This window comes from Cydia strobilella, chromosome 13, assembly GCF_947568885.1.
Source record: "Cydia strobilella chromosome 13, ilCydStro3.1, whole genome shotgun sequence".
NCBI classification, from domain to species: domain Eukaryota; kingdom Metazoa; phylum Arthropoda; class Insecta; order Lepidoptera; family Tortricidae; genus Cydia; species Cydia strobilella.
In genome coordinates this window covers 5,641,483-5,665,985 of record NC_086053.1, presented here as the reverse complement: position 1 = coordinate 5,665,985, position 24,503 = coordinate 5,641,483, and the positions used below count along the sequence as shown (strand labels likewise).

Sequence of the window (24,503 nt, the reverse complement as noted above, 5' to 3'; positions counted from 1 at the left end):
CTGTCAAGTTTATTTTTTATTTTGCTTGAGATACCTTTTTAACCGCTCACATAGTATACTGAGTATGAATGAGCATTGCTTTATCTGTTACTAAGAAGTGTCAAAAATTTATGATTGATTGCGTGCGTGCATCATTATCATTCATTGCATTGTTTTATAAGAATTGCTTGAATATGCGATAAGACAGCGATTAAACTATACTAAATCAACATGGTTAGAAGCGGGTTAGTGTCAGCAAGTTATTAAGTTTTTTTTAAAGAAGGTCACAGAGTCCTGTTAAAATATGGTTGTTTCCAGGCGTGATCGAGAACGCGATCGTGAACGTCGTCGCTCCCACAGTCGGTCAGCTTCGCCCGACCGCAAAAGGCGGCGCTCCAGGTCCAGGAGCAGGGACCGAGCTTCGAAATCTTCGAAAAGGAAGCGTAGCCGTAGCAGGGAAAGGGAATCTAAACGAGATCGCAGCAGGGATAGAGATAGGGACAGGAAAAGGTAAGGGCCCGAATAATAACACTTGTTTACTTATATATCTAAACACAACACCTTGTCTAATTATGGCTCTGCTCCACAAATTGAATTGAAATTGCTTAAACCTAATGTTCATTGTTTTGTTTGTATACAAGTTATTTTATTACACAACAATATCCGAAATTAAGTTTCTTTAATTTGTGAAATTTGTATGGCAAGAACTGGGAATTCTAAGACTGTCTTATATAGAAAACCAGTACCAAAACATGCCCTATCTAGTCACTAAACTTTGGTACTTTATTGCAGTGATCTTTAAAATGGCTGGTTACATATGTCAAGGTGCAAAACTGCTTAGCAACTTCCAATTTACCTACTCTATTCCATTACTTTTCAGTGATAAGAGGGATGACAAACGCAATGGTGCAAGCAGTAAGTCATCAAGGAAAAAGTCACCTGAAAAGGATAGAGATCGATCAAAATCCAAAGAGAAATCTATTAAACAAGAGTCCACGGAATATGACCCTGGCTCTGTGGACAAGGTATGTCAAGTTCAAAGTTTTGAAGAAAAGAGCCCTTATGGGATACAAGCATTATAAATCTATAGGTTATATAACATAGACTTGGGATCCAAGTTTGATTCAATACCAATACACTTTTGAATTAGATTGTCACATTTTTGTTTATGAATGTTTCCTTTTGTGCAATAGGAAGAGGAACAAGTGCGCTTAGAGGCGGAAATGCAAAAGCGCCGCGAGCGCATCGAGCGCTGGAGAGCGGAACGAAAGCGAAAAGAGCTGGAGTCTGCCAAGAAGGAGGTCCAGAAGGGCAGCCTAATCAGCAACATTCAGATACCTGCCAAGAAGTGGTCTCTGGAGGATGACTCTGGAGATGAAGGTGAAATTGCTCGCAATGGTATTTACAACAATTTTTATTTATTTTTCTTAAAGGAAGCGGCCTGACCAGTGGCGATCATAAAGTGAGGTTTTTTTTGTTGATGAGTGTATACTTTTCTCTTAGAAAATTAACATGCTCGGAATGTAAACAGCCAGCTAGCAGCGAAAAATATGTGCATCTGTTTTATTTACACAGGTTAAAGTCGTCATCAATAGAACTTGCCAATAATGTAAACATACCATTTTACCTTCATTACTTCGTAATCTCGCTTTTTATAAGGACAACCATGACCTTATCAACAGTCTATATACTTAAATATTTTATTTATATATATTTTTAGTTAAATTAAATGTTAATTATTATTATTTCAGGAAAAATAACCTTTGTCAAAATGTTAGGTTATCTGTCAAACGCTAACAAAATCTGTCATATTTGTTTACATTATTTGCAAATTCTATTGACAACGACTTTATACCATACATTTCTTTTGTGAGAAAATAGTTATTTGCTACTCTCGTCTCTAGTTATCACCACTGTTTGGACAGCTACCTTAGTCTAAAGTTTTTTAATACTGATATTTTGGTTTATGTATTGGTTTTACTGGCCAATTTATTTTGATCTTTTTAGATAGACAGTTTCTTACATGCTGTGTTGTTTCTAGTGATGCCTAATTTGTACAATTTGTCATACTAACATTTTATTTCTTCTTTACATTTCTGCAGACGCAAATAAATAAACAAATAAATATTTTGGGGACTTTTTACACAGATCGACCAAGCCCTAAACTAAGCAAAACTAATTTTATTTTATTCAATTATAATTGACCATAATGCTTTTGTATGGCCGCATGTTCTCCTCTGCAGGTTGCAATTCTCAACCGATTCACGTGAAATTTTGTGAGCAGATTCAATGATTAAATCAGGGCTCGAAACCGGTATTTTTTAAAAACCCCAAAATAGCCCAATATTTTGAATTTTTTTATGCTCATTACGTAGGACTGAATCATGTATTTAGGAAACAATTTTGCATTATTAAAACGTCCCATTAAAAATGAAATTATAAACAAAAGAACGAAAAAGAACGTAATAATACCGGTATTTTTGTATGGAGCAAATACCGGTTTCCGACCCCTGGATTAAATAGATTTTTTATGTTGATTCATTTATGGGGGAGCTATGCATTTATTCCGTTTTAAGTTGTGCTCGCGAGGTCTACAGCTCACATAGTTAGGTATACACAAGTTTTATTTTGCCTTAGCTGAGGATGCAGAGAGCAAAGAAAAAGCCTCAGCAGAAGACAAAATGGAGGTAGAGGATGAGATTGATTCCCTGGATGCTTACATGCAAGAGGTTCAACAGGTAAACCATTAAAATACTATTACATTACGTTATTTACATGTTAAGCTTTAATTATTAGTGTCGGTTTTGCTCTTGTTTCGGCCGAAAACTATCCTTCGGCGGAAACATGATTTTTATGCCGAAACCGAAACCAAAACTTCGTTTAGACACTACTGAAGATACAGTTTCGGCGTTACCGAAAGGTTCAGCAGTGTTTTGGCCGAAGCCGAACCTTCGGCCGAAACATGATTTTTATGTCGATACCTGCCTAAACCGAAACCTAAACTTCGGGCAGACGAACACTATTAAATATACGACGCTGTGGCACATGGCTTATAAAAACACCAAGGTTTTTTTTTTGTATAAACTCCATGGCTTTCACGTGTGTTCTAGTGGTGTGTCTTTTAGTCAAACAGTGCTATCTCAAATAAATGAATACAGTTTCCGGTGCCTACACACTACACATATGTGTTTTAGGAGGTGCGCAAAGTGAACCAAATGGACCAGCAGAGGGGAATGACTGTGCCAGCTAACGGAGGCACGGGCGTGGTCATTCTGACGGGCACGGCCAAGAAAAAGGTCACAGAACAAAAGAATAAAGGTAATTTTAAAGTTTTCTTTTGATGTATCAACCTTTGACATGAAAAAATAAAATTGCTTAGAAACTTGAAGATTTGAGAATGGTATGAATCCGATTTTTAGTCCATGGCTAAACGGAAACTGCCAATTGCTCATTTACTATCCAGATTGGTTGGACAAGTTGGGGCAATCAAACTGTCATGCTCATGGTTGTATGTGTGACATAATATATGTATAGTCAGAGATTGCTAACTTAGGCTGCTTTCCCACTGATGTTTTCTGCAGGATCCAGTTTTCTGTAGTATGCGTGCAGTATCCCGCAAACAGAATGCTCGTGTGAACGTTACTATATTAGCACGTATACTACTAAAACGGAATCCTGCAGAAAACCGTATCCCGCAAAAAACTGGACGTCAGTGGGCACGAGCTCTTAGGCAGCCTTAATTTATTGACTGACTCAGTCGTCACCAGGTCTTATAAATGTTTTAAATTGGCAGGTGAACTAATAGAGCAGAACCAGGACGGCCTAGAATATTCATCTGAAGAGGAAAACGAGGACATTAAGGACACGGCGGCGAACCTCGCGTCCAAGCAAAGAAAGGAATTGGCTAAAGTGGACCATACCGCGCTGCAATACATGCCGTTTAGGAAGGCCTTCTATACTGAGGTAATACAGGCTTATTAAAGCATACTGGTTTAATATACAAGGGGACATCAAGGACACGCCGGCGAACCTCGCGTCCAAGCAGAGGAAAGAGTTGGGTAAGGTGGACCATGCTGCGTTGGATTATATGCCGTTTGGGAAGGTTATAATAGTTGTGTTACAACCAGAGATGGGCATTAATCGATTAATCTTTTAGTTAACTAATCAATCGATTAAAATATCAATCGTCATTTTTTAATCGCGATTAATTTAGTTGCGATTAAATTAGTTGTGAGAATGTTCGACTAACAACTAAATTAGTTTTAGTTTCAATCGACTAAATTTCACGATTAAATCTATATTAAAACTACGTAGTCGCCCGTTTTTGCATTTTTTATCTTGCAATATGTAACTACAAGTACGTATGTATGTAACATACGGAGGTACTCGTATGTTGTAACTATGTTAGTTTGGATTCCCCAGTTCTTATTTACCCTTAGATAAGAGAAATTTAATCCAATTTCAGAGAGATGCACTACTTTAGTAGCAAAATAATAGTGAGAACAGATCTCACTCCTTAGAAACGGTCAAAATATCGTAAGTAATACATGACTATTTTATTTTTAAACATCCGTTAAGATGTCCTAATCAGTCTGTCAACATAGCCATACCGAGGTATTCTATTTAATTTGCTTCAAACATTAGTCGCGAGAAAATAGTCTAACTAATTAGTCGATTACAAAATTTAGTTGTCCGAAATCAATCGGCAACTAATTTAGTTGCAACTAAATTAGTTGCACTCTATACAACTAAGATTGATCAATCGTCGTTTTCAATCGTCAGTCGCAATTAATTCTTGTAATCTTAATCGTTAGTCGATTACATTTTGCCCATCTCTGGTTACAACTACTGATTTAATATAAGAATAAGAGAAAAACGAGGACATCAAAGATACGGCGGCAAACCTCGCGTCCAAGCTAAGGAAGGAGTTGGCTAAAGTGGACCATGCCACGCTGGACTACATGCCGTTTAGGAAGGCCTTCTATACAGAGGTAATACAATTTATACTCTACCCGTGACTTCGCGTGGGAATTTTTAAAGCGAACCGTAATTCCTTCCTTAGTACTCCCATACTATGTTTTAAAGTTTATATTTTAAGAGTATGAATTCCAGGATAAATGGTATTCCAGTTACTATTTGTTTACCAAATTTTATAAATCAATGCATCATTCAAGTTGAGGTGAAAGCGGAAGTTAAGCTTGAATTTATCTTAAGTGTGTTCAAAAGTTTCAAAAAGTTTAATAGCAAATGTTGGTTTAGCTAACCATAAATAAAAATACAAGAAATTGTATTTCTTAAAACTGCCATGTAAATTATTTACAGGACTGGGCACCCATTTAAGTCGACATTGATGCATATTCTAGTAATTCGGCTCCCATTTTAACATTTATGTTTTTGATGGAATTATTTATTTGTTAAATATCTCTGTTAACCACCAGGTTAGCGAGTTAGCCCGGATGACGCCTGAAGAAGTGGAAGCGTACCGCACAGAACTAGAAGGCATCCGAGTGAAGGGCAAAGGTTGCCCAAAACCCATCAGAACATGGGCGCACTGCGGCGTGAGCAAGAAAGAGATGGACATACTGAAGAAGCTCAACTTTGAGAAACCTACCCCTATTCAGGCACAGGCTATTCCGGCTATCATGTCGGGAAGGTGAGTTTAAATAACCCACATAATCTTCAGCATGCCATCAAAATATCTGAGATTAAAATGTGTAAAATGCCAGGCAATTTCTGGTAGGATTTTGATGACCAGTTGTTATTCAGAAACCATTTTATATTTATCAGTATATAACACAATGCTTTTCTTATAGTAAAACGATATATTAACAAGTATGGTTTTACATATAAATAGTTTAGAGAAATAATAATAGTCAAATTTTACCCAACTTTTTTATGTAAAGTTTACATTTGCTCAGGAAATAAGCTATTTTTAATCTTTATTGATTATTCTTGTAATCATATCAATACAGTATGTACTTTGATGGTTAATCTGGTCTATGGTCAGTCTGGTTCATTTTGTATCGGATAACCGGAAATGGGACGCTTGGCACTGATAGTGTTAATATTTAAAATAGACTATCATCGTTTTCTGAAGTCTTAATTAAAATTAGCCAAAATGTATTTAAATTTATCACTAATAAATATTCCTCTTCCAGGGACCTAATAGGCATAGCCAAGACCGGTTCCGGCAAGACCCTCGCCTTCATTCTACCCATGTTCCGCCACGTACTAGACCAGCCGCCCTTAGAAGACACCGACGGACCCATATCCCTCATCATGACCCCCACTAGGGAGTTATGTATGCAGATCGGAAAGGATATAAGGAAGTTCGCTAAATCGCTGGGTCTGACGGTCGTGTGTGTTTATGGAGGCACTGGGATATCTGAGCAGGTTAGTTTTGTGTCCAAACTAATCTTTTAGGATTCATATGTTTTTGGAGATTGCTGCAATTTTTTTTATAAAATCATACGCTTGTAAGCACCATTCTTCCGAGCTTAGATGTCTTCACGATTAAAAATGGCATAAGGATATTAAACAATGGGGCATGCAGAGAAGGGGTCATCCATAAATCACGTCATACGAATTTCTTTATTTATTGACCCCTTCTTGTTTGAATTGACAAAACCTGGCTTGACCTAGCTTGTCAAACATTTGCCTGGCAATCCCCTCCCTCCTGGGGTTACGTCACATATTTTGCAATTTCGTTTTCAACGAAAATAGCAATTCGAGTCAGGTCAGGTATTTTTTGTTTTTTATTAGCCTACTTTGGTGTCCCACTGCTGGGCAAAGGCCTCCCCTCGTCTTCTCCACTCGACCCTGTCATCGGCATTTTCCCACCATTTGGGGTAGAATGCGTCCAAGTCGTCCCGCCATCTCCTCTTCGGTCTGCCTGAAAAAAATATGTTTGATAAAAGCAATATTAGAAATTTTATAACACGAAACCGATTAATGATTAAACGAACTTACCTGAAGTGAAGTTCTATCATAATTATACGAAGCGCCTCGTTCGAAGAGATTAGTAACTGAAGATATATATACACTTGTAGTTACGCCGGTAGGTGTCACCACTCTGCACTTAGTTTGGAGTTATTTTTAAATTTTTATTTTTTAACTAGTGGGTATGCCTAGATTCCACCTCCCGGCCGCCATCGCTCTGTCCGTTCATTAAGTTGAGAGAAATATTTTACATATACTATGGTAGTACATTGAAACATGGTCGCCCTAAATCCACTTGGCGTCGTTCTGTGGAGCAAGAACTGGGTGTAATGGGGATGGGGTGGGAGGAGGTTACCCAAGCTGCCCAAGACCGTAGTCAATGGAAAGACAAGATTCGGGCCCTACACCCCAGCAGGGGGTAACAGGAAAAGAAGAAGATGGTAGTACATTGATTGATGTATTTTGTATAACATTGTAAGGGGATGAGCGAAGCGATGGGTGGGAGGGAGCTATGTTACTAATCTCTTCGAACGAGGCGCTTCGTATAATTATGATAGAACTTCACTTCAGGTAAGTTCGTTTAATCATTAATTATACTTCGCGCCTCGTCCTCGAGATTAGTAACTGAAGATATATATACACTTGTAGACTTTGAGAGTAATATTTTCTGAAGGATCATCAATCAATGACGATATTCTTATATATTATTAGACAGTTTATACTATATTAATCGGCCGTGATAAAATATAATTTTATTTATACATATGATACTCAAAAAATCTACTGATATGTAGATATGTTACTATCAGCTAGGATCGGGCACTATAGGTAGGAATGGCAGGATGTCAATCTTAAACACCTTAAATACCATTATATTACAATAATTTATTGCATGAAATAGAAATAAATTACATAAGTAAAAACTGAAGTCGCAATAAGTCATTATACTAATTGGTACAATTTTCTTACAACATCAAGGACTATGTAAAAATTTGTTTCTTAAATTAAACAAATTTATCATCCTCTAATTAGGTAGGTACCTACTACAATTTTTTGGTAATTAATAAGATCTGTGATGAATGATCTTTAAATATGATTCTTATTTATTAATCATATTCTCAAAAGCTTAGCAGATCAACCGATACGGGATGAGTTTGATATCTTATTCATTATTTATTTATTTACAACAGATAGCGCCAGAGACAGACAGTCTTCGTTGCTTAAAATTGGCCTTTAGTAAAACTTTTCAAAAGTATTGGACTGTCCGCTCCACCCTGCGGTGTTGCGAATGGCGTCGACGCTGACGCCTCTCGCGTGCGCGTGCGACACGGCGGCGTGCCGCGTGCTGTGCCCGCTGAACGCCGCCGTGTCGACCCCGCACTCGCTCAGTGTGCGCTTGATCCATCGGCTGAGCGTCTGCGAGCCTACTGGTTTATTAGGCTGTCAGATATTCTTAAGGGCTTTGTTTTATTCAAGTAGCAAGAAAGCGCTTCCGCTGGACATATGGAAGGGTTTTCGCGGAAAAAGGGTAGATATATAATAGGTTGTTTACAGCCAAGTCTCGATGTTTTTAAAATATCTGGAATTTTAATAGATATACATTCGGAAGTGATTTCAATGTTTTTTATATTAATTTTTGATATAGTTTGGACTCTGTGAGCCGTAGTGAGAGCCAGCAATGTAACCGTTTTGTTTGAAAGCCTATCGAGGTTTAATGTATCGTTAGGAAACCAATCGCTCAAATGATTTAATACAAGATTGGTCTCCCAAGTTGCATTGTACTTAGGCGTCGGAGGTCGTAGACGAAAAACGCCTTTGAAGAATCTCTGAAGCCTGTCATCATGTGATATAGTTGGACCTAAGACTAAAGATAAGGCCGATCTACAGGCGTTTAATGTACCATATTGACTACCTTCATTAAACAAATTGGTCCAGAAATAGACAACTGTCGGAATAGACGCGTCATATACGTCGACTGAATTATTTTTACAAAAGTGCCACCACTTTTTAAGGCAAACATCATATTGTTTTATCGTGTTTGGTGATAAAGATGCTAACATTATGTCCATTGAGGATGGTGGTAGGCTTCTTCTCGATAGCGCGACCCGCACAATATCCAGTTAATATCCATATCCATCCATAATCGAGTTGTGTATTCATTGGGAACTGGAATGAGAAATTAAAGCATTGCTGCATGGCTGAAAAGTTATGACTTCGCTAACAAGGAGACTTCAAAAGACAGGGTACCATGGTTGTGTTGGCCACAAAGGTACGACCATGATACCCGTAGCTTTATCTGAAATAATCTTTCGAAGAGCTTTCAGCACAACCGAAAAAGGTGGGAAAGCGTAAAAGAACATGCCTGTCCAGGCTACAGTAAACGAGTCTACCGCATAGGCATCAGGGTCTTTGTGCCAGGAAATGTATTTTGCACATTTCTTATTTATACGACTTGCGAATAAATCAATTAACGGTAAATCAAATTTGTACACTATCTCATTAAACGCCCAATCAGCCAATTCCCATTCTATATCCGGATGTGATCTCCTTGATTCGTAATCAGGCATAACATTATCGCGGGATCTTATATAAGATGCAAACACAAACAACTTTCTTTGTTCGCACCATTGCCAGAACTCTCTCGTAACCTGGGTAAGATGAGGGTATTGTATACCACCCATTCTGTTAATGTACGCTATCGCGGTAGTATTATCTAGTCGTAGGAGTATCTGGCAATTGTACAAATTACATGCGTAAATTTTTAAAGCAATAAATTCGGCAAGCAGCTCTAAATAGTTTATATGATTTTCTCGTTCAGTACTAGACCATTGGCCGCTTGCCGTATCACCCCCACAGGCTGCCCCCCACCCCGTAGTTGAGGCGTCAGAAAATATCTGAATTGGGTAATTATCTGTGCGAATGCGACTATGGGAATTATCGATATTCATTAACCACCAATGTATGTCAGGTAGGATGGACTCGGGTATACTCATTGCACGATTATAATTATCGTGGCCTTGTAGGTTGAGGAACTTGCACCGTTTCAGTTCCTTCGTATAGAGCCATCCGTACTCGATAGCCGGGCACGCTGAGACTAGTAGGCCGGTTAGTTTTGCTAGCTGTCTAATTTTGCATTGCTTAATTTTTAAAAACAGTTCTAACTCAGATTTTATGCGCACTCGTTTTTCAGAAGGTAAACTAAGTCGAAAACGACGTGAATCGATAATCATTCCTAGGAATTTGCACGACGTCATAGGTGTAAGTATACTTTTCTCTTGATTGATAATAAAGCCTAACGAAATTAATAATTGTGTTGTTAATTTTACGTTTTCTAGACATTGTTCGTACCTTTGACCGAAAAGTAACCAATCGAGATACAGGTAGAGAGGAGGTAGTAGTTTTACAATAGGCTTTTCGTGAATTTTTATTAAAAATTACGCATCTTTCAAATCAAGCGTAGCCATAAAGCAATCCGGAGATAAAAGCTTAACGGCTGTTCGCAAATCCTCGAGCTTGAAATGAACAGTTTTTATAAATTTATTTAACTGTTTTAGATTGAGTATAAAACGCATTTTTCCGTTCGGCTTCGGCACAAGAAAAATACCGGACACAAATTGTCCTTCACAAGGATTACACTCGGATCGGACCTACTTGCAAAAGGTTGTTAATGGCATCTACAAAATGTGACCTCTCTACATCAGAATATTCTGGCGCTGAGGGCAAAGAATGTTGGACAACAGGGCTAGAGAATTTGATTTTATAGCCAGCTATCCATGAAAGTATGGTGCGGTCACTAGTAATGAGTGCCCACTGTTTATGAAATAGTGATAAACGGCCGGCATACTTAACTGTGTCTAGTAGTAGTGGCCGTAGTGGCGCGGCGGCGGCGGGGGCTGGTGCGTGTACGACGGTCTGTAGTAGCGCGCGGGCGGCGCCGGGGGAGGCGGCGCGCGGGGAGCAGGCGCGCGACCCCTCGGAGTCGGAGCCGGCGGTGGCGGGCCCGGCGGCGGCCTGCGCGGCGCTGGGCCTCGGCGGTTTAAAGGCCGCGATACATTGAATTTCATCCGCCTGTATTGCGCTACGGGCTGCTTAGGAACAGGAGCTTTTAGCTCTCCGCCGGAATTAATCATGGCTTTCGCTGATTTAAGCGTTTCCGTCAAGTTTTCGCCAAATAGGAAAGTGTCTATCTTGGTATTCGCCAGATGGTCTTTGAGATCTTTTTTCAATGAGAAAAGTATAAAATTGCGTCTGGTCACGCTGTCTGCGTATTGTAAGTCGCACAGAATACGACCGAGGTCTATAAGTTTTTGTAACAGGTCGTTATTTTTCTCTTTCGAATTTAATTGCGATGTAATTATTTCGCTAAGACATGATATCGCGCAAGCCATTTCCTTTTGCTTGGACTCGATGCCCTTGTCTCGTTTAGCAAAATTTTCTGAAATGGCAGCTTTGATCTCAGGGTTTAACTTTGGCGCGCCTATTTTCACTCAATTAACAGGGATTAGATATTTACTAAGGAGGTCTTTACGGATTTCTTTAGTTATACCCTCTATGGCTACATGTGTAAAACGGGTAGCTATTTCTGCACGTACCTCTTTGCCATATATTGTGGCCGACGAGGGGTCATCTCCCAGAATTTGCAATACATCATCGTCCAAATCGATTGTGTCAGCGACTTTATTATCGTCAGCATGCTCAACAGTGGACGTGCTTGTGCCTGGTATGGCAGTGGCGCTTGCGCCGGGCATGGCGCTGGAGCTGGTGCCGGCTATGGCGTTGGAGCTCGTGTCGGGTACGGCATTGCCGCTTGTATCTGTCACGGCCTGTGTGTTAGTCTGTGTAGCGCTTTGCTGAGCCTCAGTAGGCTTTATCACATTTTCAACAGAATTCTGAGGTTCCTCGATAGGACAATTATCGGCCTCAATAGGGTCTTCCAGATACTCAGCGCCATTATATTGGTCATTTTGACTGTATGGATCGTAGTTCAGTTCATAATCCGGGTATTCCGGAAACCAATCGTCTGGTCGTAAAACCGGTGATGCTAAGAACAAAAAGCAATACTTAGTTTACTTTTATATTTATATACTTACTCCTTTATTTAAAAAGCAAAATGAATTAAATAAGAAAATCATCACGACTATATTTAAGGTAAACGTACTGATATATTAACTTTAAATAAATTACTATTTTTTACTCATAAACTCAAATATATTATTACTGAATAGTGAATAGTAATATTCTAATCATCTGAACTGAACCAGATAACGCATGTTATCCCATCTTAAAGTTAGGTTACAATTCCCAATGAATTGTACGCCAACCGTCATACTATGCGTCGACTTAGCCCCAACGGCTAATCGGAGTGCATTGATGTATGTACAAGTATGAACTCGTACTGTGGTTCTATACAGTCAATAGATACGTATCATTTAGTTAGGTATCAGTTCCCAATGAACTGAACGCCAACCGATACAATTTATGCTTTGATTTATCCCCAATGGCTAAATCTGAATGCACGTATACCTAGGTATAATAACCTTGGCCAACTTAAAATTTGCACAAGCGAAAATTAAAAAGACTTACCTGTTTCTTGTGGTAAAAATTCCTCATCGGAACCACTGTGTGACGAAGCACTTTCACTATTCCGTATTTTACGTTTTAATTTTCGAACTTTATGCAGTAGATGATTAATGTCATCTTCGTATTTCTTAACACGTTTACGTTTCGGCATTATGCGAGACTCCACGAACAAGAAACTTAGTTAAATTTATAAGAAGTGACTTGAGTGGTCGAGCACTAGAAAGCGTATGAACGGACAGAGCGATGGCGGCCGGGAGGTGGAATCTAGGCATACCCACTAGTTAAAAAATAAAAATTTAAAAATAACTCCAAACTAAGTGCAGAGTGGTGACACCTACCGGCGTAACTACAAGTGTATATATATCTTCAGTTACTAATCTCGAGGACGAGGCGCGAAGTATAATTAGAAATAAAATGCACGAAATAAAAGTGTGTGCACAGATTAGTTATTTAACTTGCACTAACAGAGTAATGAATAAAACAAGCACATATGTATTGGACGTAATTTTTTTTTGTTTCCAGATCGCGGAATTAAAGCGCGGCGCAGAGATCATTGTATGCACTCCCGGCCGAATGATAGACATGTTAGCGGCCAACTCTGGTCGCGTCACCAATTTACGACGAGTTTCCTACATCGTGCTGGACGAAGCTGACCGCATGTTTGACATGGGCTTCGAGCCGCAGGTATGTACAGCAAGCTGCAAAAGTGCATGCACGGTCCTGTCATTCATAACCGTTTCTTAGGAAAAAATGCCACTTTCATTAATTTTGTATATTTTTTTTAAATTGTGTTATTTCTACTCAGAATCACGAGCTCTTTCGATTCTAATGGGATAAAAAAATGTTTCATGGTTTTTTTCCTATTGTGTTACCGTTTCCCCATATACTTTGTATGGTGGTAACAAAATGTATGGAAATTTTGGGTCACTTTTTCTCCTAAAAGGATGAAAGGAGCTTGCGATCCTGACTAGAAATAACACAAAAGTGGCTAAAAATGTCACATATAAAAATTACAAAAAAAGAAACGCTCTCATAAAGTAAACCTATGCACTTTTGCACCTACATAATATGTGTAAAAAGAAAAAATGTTTCGAATATAAACCCGATTATGGCCTTTTCGTATAAAACTGGGTCGTGACAAGCCAAAATTAGTATTGGCCTCTAACCACAGATTACTCAGATACCGCAACATGAAGCGTTGACGAATAGCGTGAGGTCACCACAATGGTTGACTTGTAAAATTATACACCAGGAGCCCCATTTTAGAGATAAAAGCACAGGTTTATTTGTAATTGCTAAGCGTTGTGGTGGAAGTGGTTTCTACATAATACAAAATTACTTTACTTACTTGCTTACTGCTGTGGCGCGACGACCCGAAAAAAAAACACAAACAACAACAAAACAACAACAACAAAAACAACAACATTAATTTACATTGATTACCATACTAGACGGCGCAACTCGCAAACTTACTGCTTATTAATAAACTCTTGAATTGTTTAGGTGATGAAGATCATAGACAACATCCGGCCGGACCGGCAGACGGTGATGTTCAGCGCCACGTTCCCGCGCCAGATGGAGGCGCTCGCCAGGCGCATTCTGCAGAAACCTATTGAAATTCAGGTAAGGGAAATTAAAACATAAATTGTATGGAAATTTCCATGCTGTACCCCTGTAAGTGTAAAATTCATTCATAGCGTGTAATAGGGATGTTGACCATTTTTAGGGTTCCGTACCCAAAGGGTAAAAACGGGACCCTCTTACTAAGACTCCGCTCCGTCTGTCTGTATGTCTGTCTGTCTCTCCGTATTAAATATTTAAGTGGGGCTCCCATACAACAAACGTGATTTTTTTGCCGTTTTTTGCGTAATGGTACGGAACCCTTCTTGCGCGAGTCCGACTCGCACTTGGCCGGTTTTTTAGAACTGTTTTCATTTTATAGATAGACACGTAATAACATGACTAAGTATAAATTTTTATAGTATTACTTCAATTAACAATTTAGGCAAAAGTATCTTTATTTATGAAATGGGGAGTTGAATATCAGAATGGAAATTGTATAACAAATCCATTTAAACCCATTTTTCAATTGCTTATCGTAAAAAAATTAAACAAATCGTACTTGGAACGTAAAATGCTCTAGTGCAGAAACGTATCATGTTTTGCAAACCTTTTAGAACAACAATGACCCTCTTTCAGAGCATGAGAAATGAAAAATACCATAAAGTAACTTATATTAGAGTGGTACTGTCATAGTAAATTTTGTAACCACAGTAAATTCACTGCCATCTATCGACACACTTTAAAACTAAAAATGAAGATTTATAAAAATACGATAAAATGTATTTAAATATGGATAAATGATTTTTTTTATTTGCATTAATTATTTTTATGATTTTGACCCATGTTCTTTCACTGATATGCGTAAAAATTGTTAAATAACAAACGAAACCGTCAACGCCATCTATACGACAGTAGGCCAAAGCTAGTAGCGCCCTCTGATCGAGAGACAAATTTTCTTGATTTTCGAGGCACGTTTTTTCCTTAGACTGTATCCATCTATTACGGAGTTATATCTATCTTCGAAAATACTAAACCGTCATCTTTCCTGTCAGGTCGGCGGCCGCAGCGTAGTCTGCAAAGAGGTCGAACAGCACGTAGCCGTTCTAGAAGACGACGCCAAGTTCTTCAAACTGCTCGAACTGCTCGGGTTGTACAGCCAGATGGGCAGCATCATCGTTTTCGTTGACAAACAGGAAAATGCTGACAGTCTGCTCAAAGATCTGATGAAGGCGTCATACTCCTGCATGAGTTTACATGGAGGTATGTTGATGAATAAAAAATGTATTGTGATTAACTTTATGTATTTAACCTTCTTGCAAAATAAATGTTTGTGCCTCGACTGTGCCCTATAGAGCAAAAAAATAATCGTCTTCAAAATAAAGAAGTATGTATGTATTATATTAATTCGATTCAGGGATAAAGAAGGAAGAAAAATCACCTGTAGCCGAATATGGATTTCAACCTGGGTATTTGCTTAACGTTTTATATTTTATTTTGATTTATGGGTGGCCTGGCCGTAAGAGCGTGCGACTTTCAATCCGGTGGTCGCGGGTTCAAACCCCGGCTCGTAACAATGAGTTTTTCACAACTTATGTACGAAATATCATTTGATATTTACCAGTCGCTTTTCGGTGAAGGAAAAACATCGTGAGGAAACCGGACTAATCCCAACAAGGCCTATTTCCCCTCTGGGTTGGAAGGTCAAATGGCAGCCGCTTTCGCAAAAGCTGGCGTCTATGCCAATGCCGGTTTAGTAACGTAAAGTAACGCGAAGATGATGATAATGGGAAGAATAAATATTCTCTGGGCCATGACTTGGGTTTTTATCAAACTTAAAATGAAACATATATAAGCTTCTGTTGAGATTTTAAGTGAGTTTTTGGTGTTGCATTGTCAGTGGAATAACATACGCAATTGAAATGCCGGAGGATTACTGAATCAGCATCTAAAATAACCTTCAGAGACAATCATAGTTTTCAATATGACTCAATGCTAGTTTGACATGTAATTTGAATCTATTGCTTGGTTAGTTTTTGGCACATAAATCAATAGTATAACAAAGAATGATTTGTATTTCAGTATGTGTATATGGTAGAAATATTTATTTTATTTTATTAATGATAAATGAGTTAGACATTGACTTGCAAAATGTAATGAAATGATTATTAGAATTGAACTAGGGAGAACAAAAATTCAAACGAAAAGAATAATATAAAACCTTTTATAAATGTTAAATTGAATATATGGCTTTTTGGTACGAACACAAATAATATGTATGACTAAATATTACATTTTACCATAATACCACTAATTAATAAGGTTGTAGAGATTATTTTTAAGTTTACCACAGAACAGACTACAGGTTTCAATATTTTTTTACAGGTTGCTGTGCGACTTCGACTTTTACTTTACCTTGTTTTAACTTAACTTACAAGGGCAAAAAAATATTTAATCTCCAAAAGTCAAAAGTTGGTGCTGATTTCATAATATAACAATTATGAATATAGTCTTCCACTAGTTTTTATAATCGATAACTGTTATTGAGTCTGACTAAGTAACAGAAATCCGAACATTTTATGGCTTTAAAGATTTCGTTCAAAAAGTTGATAGTGCGAACAATCCGTGGACGATTTTCTTTCTATGAAACTGCGCAATTCCTTTACTACTTTGCGTGGGCTTGATACAATTTGACATGCAACGACACAATTTTCTTCTCTTTATCATACTTATTCATCTGTAGAAAAATACTTTCTCAATGATTGTGAGGGTATCTTTCTACCCAACTGCTGTATTGACTATGGAATATATTAACGCGTGCCTGTTACAGGGATTGATCAATTCGACAGGGACTCCACCATCGTGGACTTCAAGAACGGGAAGGTGAAGCTACTTGTGGCAACCAGTGTCGCCGCGCGAGGGCTGGATGTCAAACAACTGGTGCTGGTGGTCAACTACGACTGTCCTAACCATTATGAAGACTACGTGCACAGGTATACATTGGATACTATAGGCGGCTTTTTCAATGTTTAGCCATACTCACACTGAATACACTTTACTATTGGAGCATCCCAAAAAACCAAGCAAGTCAGACGTCGATAGTTGAAACTTAAGTAACATAAAGTCTAACAAACTGTGTGGAGATGGAGTATTTGATTTGATGGAAGGTTTCTATGTCGAAAGTTTTATGCGCCATCTTTTTATTTTGTGCAGCTTTGCGTCTCATAATTATTTAAATTAATTTAGATTATTAAAGCGCCAAATAAAAATTTTCTATGGGACGGTAACCCTTTGCGCCTACATTTTTTCAATTTGCCGCCTTTTTCTACTGAAAAGATTTGCTGGACCTACTATAGAACTAAATCAACATGACCTGTAGAACCGAATGAACGAACCAACAAATACTTTTTCTCAAAAATGGACGGCAAAGTCGACGTTGCCGGTTAAAAAGTAGGTCGCGAAGTGCGTAGTTTATGGTCAGTAAAAAAATTAAAAAGTTAAAAACATTGCAGTCTCGATTTCGGGACTGCAATGTTGCCATGAATCTAGTATAACTGGATCGGTCATGAGGGGTGGGGGAAAATGACCGAACGGGATAGTCTTATGTATCTTTCAGTAGGAGTAGCAGAGAAAGCGCTGTTATTGTTTGTCCTTGTCATAGTTTCACTTTTTCACCGCTGCCACAACCGAGGTTGTGGCAAACAAATAAGTACGTGACATGTCATGTTTGTTCGTTGCTTCTTTGATTATCGTTGTTTTGTATGAAATTGTGCTTTCTCTTATGAAATATAGTGATGGTTAGCGTTTTGAATGCTTGAACTTAGATAAAATACTGGTGAATTGTTCTGTAATCGGCTGTAATAGCCGCTCTGAGCAAAAATATGAGATCATAACCTTTCACACGTAAGTACGGTATTTTACACCTTCCTCTTATCGCAATATGTGAGAATAACATCGTAAAATTACGTTACACTTAAAGCAATGTAGAATCAAACGATTTCAATAAAAATATCACAATTATTTACGCAAATTAACAAAACATTATTTGTAAAATTATCCGCCCAAATTACGTAGGTAGGTAGGAGTCTGAGGTCAGCCATTTTTAAACTTTTTCTTAATTTAGCTGCATAACAATCATGTTAGGGATACCAGATGAAAATATCATAATTTTATGGGTAATTTTGACCTCGAAGTTTTTTCGTACTTCTAATTCCAAAAAATAAATAAACAAATGTTGTGAAGATTAAATGTGGTGTACATTAATTGGTGTGATTGCGATTTGTGATTTCTTTAAATTAAAACCCATAATACATTTTATTTTACGTTTTATTTACTAAACATGTTTAGTTTTGTACCACCTGCGCGAATTATAGGAGGTATTTCATTGTTTATACGCCTTAAAAGAACGGCCCATTGACATTTTATTTAACAATTTTTTAATACCGTCAAACAAGCTAACTTTGCCTCCAGGGTAATCGCCCCAACGTGATATCAAATATTGGGGTAATTTTTACCAATATGGTATCCCCACGTTTATGACGTCATCTATGTCTATCCCTTACGGGCGCACGCGTATAGCTGGTCTATGTAATGCTAGGTCTATGAATGTTGCATACAAATTCCATTATTTGTCGAGTTCCAAACTTTTTAAAAGTTGAAGTGGCCATATCAAATGAAGGCATAGGTCCATTAAACAGCCAAACAGATGATCAGTACTTATTATTATAATGTTGGTACTGCGACTATTTAGCTGTCTCAAATAGGTTGGCGTATTTTCAGCAGAAAAATACACTTCTAATTTAAATAAAAAAAATAAAACGGCGGTAAAACAAATCTTATTACTTTTTTTTGTGAAAATATATACATAAGAACGTTGCTTTTGTAAAATATTTCTATAATATTTGTATTTATTGCGCCATTTTTGAGAAAAGCACTATATTTGACTCGGCTGGAAGGCTACTTGCTGGCTTCGGATTCAATTAAACGGACTCCCAAGGTCGTCCGTTTAAAACGAATCCTCAGCCAGCAAGTAGCTACTTCCGAGCCTCGACAATAATGTACTATTGCTTTCATAATAAATGTAATGTACAGATGTGGTCGCACCGGCCGCGCAGGCAACAAAGGTTACGCCTGGACATTCCTCACGCCAGAGCAAGGAAGATACGCGGGCGACATATTACGAGCGGTAGAAGGTAGCGGGGCGCCCGTACCGCCGGCTCTCAGGCAGCTGTGGGAGACGTACAAAGAAGCGCAGGAAAAGGATGGCAAGAAGGTGCATACTGGAGGGGGATTCAGTGGGAAAGGTGAGTGATAATTCTATAAATTTATCCTAGAACAGGGTAGATTGTGCTCCGAGCGTTGGAACTTAGCGGGCCGCCTGTACCCCTGCGCTAAGGTAGCTGTGGGAAACGTACAAGCATAGAGTAACGGAGTTATATCTATCTTTGGTACAAGGAAGCGCAGGAAAAGGCTGGCAAGAAGGTTCATACTGGAGGAGGATTCAGCGGGAAAGGTGGGCGATAATTCTATTAAATGTTTCACATGCTCATGCATACAGGGAAAATTATGTTATTGTAGGTAATATCGAGATACTCTGATGATGAAGACCGAAGTCTCTTTAATTAAGCAACGCGAACTGTTCGAGTTTTGGGCTCATTAGAATTGTCTTAACGATTAGTACGTGGGTGACTGTCTTATAATCAATTAGCGACTTCTAAAAATTCTATAAAAAATATTTTGCCAAAAACTTGTTGCAAGTTTTAACACATTATTTTATTATTGTTGTTCAGGTTTCAAATTTGACGAATCGGAAGCAATGGCAGCGAGTGAAAAGAAGAAGTACCAGAAAGCAGCGCTCGGGCTACAGGACTCTGATGACGAGGACGTGGAGGGAGACCTCGACCAGCAGATCGAGACCATGCTGGCTGCTAAGAAGATTGTCAAGGAGATCAAGGTAGGAATTAAAATGGATACAGTCTATGTAAAGCTCTGTATAATGTTTGGTAATAAATAATAGCTGCCGAGGTCAACAAAAATGTGATCTGAGGTTTCTTATTTACTTGCCGAAGTGTGTATACTATTTTTCTGTTCGACGGAGCCGGAAAGCGGTAACTTCGTTTAGCGCAGCGGGCCGAAAGTTTACGCTTTAAAATTGCCTGTAAGGAGCAATAATTAATTTTGAATAATTTAAATTGTACCGCCATTCGGCATTCCTGCTTCATTTTCTCGGACCAGTTTGTATGGTCTTTTGCACTTTCTTGACGCCGGCCAAAATGTTATCTTATATAGTTTTTACTATAAGAAAGACGAGTTTAATAAATACTATTTTGTTATAAAAGCATAAGATTTATTTTTAATTTAAAAATTAAAATTGCAGTTTTATTATCTGTTTGTCACGTGACCAAAAACCCCGCCCACCATTTCTTTGCATATAGCGATTTTATTTTCATGAAATAAAAATACCAGTTGGCTATGGAAGCTATTCGAAAATTTATAAATATATTAGATTTTTTTTATGAATTTCTACATTTTTATGGTTTCGTACCCAAAGGGTAAAAACAGGACCCTATTACTAAGACTTCTCTGTCCGTCTGTCTGTCCATCTGTCTGTCACCAGGCTGTATCTCAGGAACCGTCATAGCTAGAGAGTTGAAATTTTCACAGATACTAAAAAGTACGGAACCCTCGGTGGGTGAGTCCGACTCGCACTTGTCCGGTTATTATTTCTATTTGATGTTCCGTTTGTTCCCAGCCGGGCGTAGCGGCCCCCGGCGTGCCGGGCGGGGCGGGCGCGGGGGGCGCGGCGCCGGCGGGGGGCGCGGACGGCAAGCTGGAGCTGGCGCGCAGGCTGGCGTCGCGCATCAACCTGGCCAAGGGGCTCGGCGCCGAGCACAAGGGCGCCACGCAGCAGGCCGCCGAGGCCATCCTCAAGGGCGCGCCCTCTGCGCACACGCTTATTACGGTACGGATTTCGACAGTCGCTAGGCGGCAAGATGCTATCCCTTTTGTACAGCTGCAGAGAAAAGGCACCCCCATACCTGCATACAAAGTTCTGTAAATTAGTATGGACGTGGCGTGGTATGGGCGTGTACAGTGGTCAGTGAGGCCCACTTGCACTATTCCACTAACCCGGGGTTAACCGGTTATACCTGGAGTTACCATGGTTACCAGTACAATTTGACACTGAGTTAACGGTTTAACCGGGTTGCACCGTGCAAGTGGGCCTAAGAAATACAAGGAACGGGTAGTTTAGTGATAGAACTTGTTTTCGGAGCTCTTTAAATTTTGTGGTAGCAAAAAACCAAAAAAATTCGTTCGGCACTCCCATTTCCATCTTGCCGAACCCTTTAAGGGCAGCGTCCCACTGTTTGGGATGTCCTGGAAAGACAGACTTTGTACTTATGACTCATTAATTACAAGGAAAGATACTTGAAATAAGTGTATGTGAACTTATCAATTAATAAGCACATTCTTCTTGGAAAACTTATATCACAAAATGCAATACCTTGTTTACTCCCAAGTTGATCGGCAAATAAGTGCATGCACTTAATTGTAAACAATTAAATATCCGATATCGGCGCTTGTATTTTGAATACATATATTTTATTCAAAGTACAATTAAGCCATGCCGACTCGCCGCCAATATTGCGTATCGTTCTTAATAACATTGACAATGTTTCTATTATTCGTTCTATTCTACTTCCAGGCTAAGACAGTTGCGGAACAGTTAGCGGCCAAACTGAACACCCGATTGAACTACCAGCCTCGTGATGAGAGCAACAACGAACCGGCTGAGGAGGTGTTCCGGAAATATGAAACTGAGTTGGAGATCAATGATTTCCCGCAACAGGCGCGCTGGCGGGTCACTAGCAAGGTCAGACACTGTTTATTTGTTGTTTTTAATATATGAATGTTTGGCGGTGCTCAAACTTGGTCACTTACAGAGAATCAGAAGTCCAAACTAAAGGTCTGCCAACGCGCTATGGAGTGAGCATTTTAGGTGTTAAAAGGATCGACTGCGTCCGGAACTACGCTGCGCTCCAAAACCCGCATTGCTGACGTTGGCAAAAAACAGCCAGGCTCTAATGGGACTGGGCCGGCCACGTCTATCGCATGCATCCGGATACTTGGTCTAACGTAGCCGGGTGTTTTCTAAAATTGAAAACCTAATTCTCACAGATCCTGGTGTTTTTGGGTTCTTTCAACTCAGAATCACTAGCATATTCAATCCTGATGATAAAAAAAAAATCCCAAAAATTTGTATGATAATTATATATTCCACTACATCTCGCACATACAAGTTACACATTTTTCACTGACGTCCAGTATTTTGCGGGATACGGTTTTCTGCAGGATCCCGTTTTAGTAGTATACGTGCTAATATAGTAACGTTCACACGAGCATTCTGTTTGCGGGATACTGCAGTCATACTACAGAAAACTGGATCCTGCAGAAAACCGTGCCCGCAAAAAACTGGACGTCAGTGGGAAACAGCTCTAAAAAGTGATGTAATGGAATGGACATTTTGAAACACCTTTTTTAAATGGTGGGATGGAGAATGTTGTCGATTCTGAGTAGAATGAGCCCAAGAATGTCCAGATTTGAAAGAATCAGGTTTTTAATATTTATTTTAGAAAACGCCCAGCCACCAAGTGGATGCCGGTAGAGAAGCGTGGGCGGGGTAGGCCCAGGAGAGGGCGAAACGACTGACACCTTCCTTCACAACTGGTCGGATAAAGCACAAAATCGGGAGTTATGGAGAACCAGGGAGAGGTTGTTACCCTGCAGTGGGACACTCAAATTGGCTAGGATAAAATATATGGGCCGTGTACCTAGATTGGAAACCCTAACTTGAATCAGAATCAGCATATATATATACAGCAATTTCATCTTTGTTGCTCTGATAACAAGGTCCTTAATGTGTGTGTGTGTGTGTGTGTGTGTTTTTAATACGTTCTAAGCTATTCAACAAAGGTTTATAAGATGCCTTTTTCGTATTAACATAGGGTCAAGGCGGGAACAGTGGCTCAGTCGCCCAAATATCGCTATACATACACTGTAGAACCCTTACGTGTTAGAATAACCAAATGTTTCTGTTGTATCAGCAGGGAAGCAAATTCAGTACAGCAGTAGGCAGTAGGGTAGCCTCTCTCATGTTGGAATTAGGTGGAGCGAGCCAGTGTACCCGGCTATTTTTTTCCGAGTCACTGTTCCCTCCTTGACCCTACGCTTGTTCTGATTAAAACACCGGTAAATGACCTACAGCAATAGTTCGACTTCTAGACGTGTTTACATCAAGTCTGCTCTTAGATAACCTAAAGCCCTAGTATTTATACGCCCCTTCCATCGGTACAATTCTCAGTTCGTACTGATTCATCGTCCAAGATGTTGTTGAAACTGGCTCTCATCGGTGCTCTGGTGTTCTTCTGTATTAAATTACTGAAGGGCAACCGGAATCATTGTTGTGTTTCTAAATGTCATTAAAGGTTAGTTCTCTGAAGTTACTCTAACGACCGGTCTTGCCTAGTGGGTAAAGTCGTCGTCAATAGAACTTGCAAATAATGTAAAGAAACCATTTTACCTTCATTACTTCGTAATCTCGCTCTTTAAAAGGACAACCATGACCTTATCAACAGTCTATATACTTAAATATTTTATTTATATGAATTTTTAGTTAAATTAAATGTTATTTGTTAATATTTCAGGGAAAATAACCTTCGTAAAAATGTTAGGTTATGTGTCAAACGCTAACAAAATCTGTCATATTTGTTTACATTATGTGCAAGTTCTGTTGGCGACGACTTTAGTGATTTGAACAACTGGTACTTTGAAAAGAAAAATACAAAATTACCACTTGCAATCTTGACTTCCCAGTTTGAATGTTATATCGGTGGGTTTGATTTTTATAAAATTTGTAGTTACCTAGATTTAGGAAAGAACGCGTAGTTGTAGGTTACGCTTAAATATAAAGGGATATATTAATTACTGACCGCTGGCTTTTCACAACGCCGCCAAATAATACTACTTTTTCTAATTCCACCCGCTAAGGGCCACTTGCGCAATCCAGGGTTAGCCAACTAACTCGAACCCTGTATAAATTGGTACTATATTGATTGAGCACCACTTTAGGCTAGATCTGAAGTTACCTGTGAATAACTAATCATCCTCTTTTTACCAACAGGAAGCCCTGGCCCTCATCAGTGAGTACTCCGAAGCCGGCATCACAGTCCGCGGCACCTACGTCCCAACCGGCAAGAACCCGCCCGAAGGCGAGCGCAAGCTGTATCTCGCCATCGAGAGCTCGCAAGAGCTCGCGGTCGCCAAAGCCAAGTCGGAGATCACTCGCCTGATCAAGGAAGAACTGCTCAAGCTGCAGACCTCTGCGCATCACATGGTCAATAAGGCTAGATATAAAGTTTTGTAAAGGAATACATGATTGGTTGTAA

The 24,503-nt window shown here is 39.2% G+C and overlaps 1 protein-coding gene across 2 annotated transcripts; it reads left to right on the top strand.

Annotated features, from left to right (window-relative positions):
* The first annotated feature begins 103 nt into the window (after positions 1–103).
* On the top strand, positions 104–24,503 carry LOC134746558 (probable ATP-dependent RNA helicase DDX46). 2 transcript variants are annotated; one of them, XM_063680971.1, is made up of 19 exons: positions 104–224; positions 298–489; positions 860–1,004; positions 1,173–1,377; positions 2,617–2,717; positions 3,174–3,297; positions 3,773–3,942; positions 5,418–5,632; positions 6,138–6,372; positions 13,021–13,182; positions 14,002–14,121; positions 15,114–15,321; positions 16,889–17,051; positions 19,150–19,330; positions 19,540–19,570; positions 19,848–20,011; positions 20,810–21,019; positions 21,764–21,931; positions 24,239–24,503. In XM_063680971.1, exons 1-19 carry the CDS (start codon positions 211–213, stop codon positions 24,479–24,481), a joined length of 3,051 nt encoding a protein of 1,016 aa, XP_063537041.1. In that variant the 5' UTR covers positions 104–210; the 3' UTR covers positions 24,482–24,503. The 2 variants fall into 2 exon arrangements, with proteins under 2 accessions (XP_063537041.1, XP_063537040.1); XM_063680970.1 differs by lacking the exon at positions 19,540–19,570 and having other exon boundaries at positions 19,150–19,361.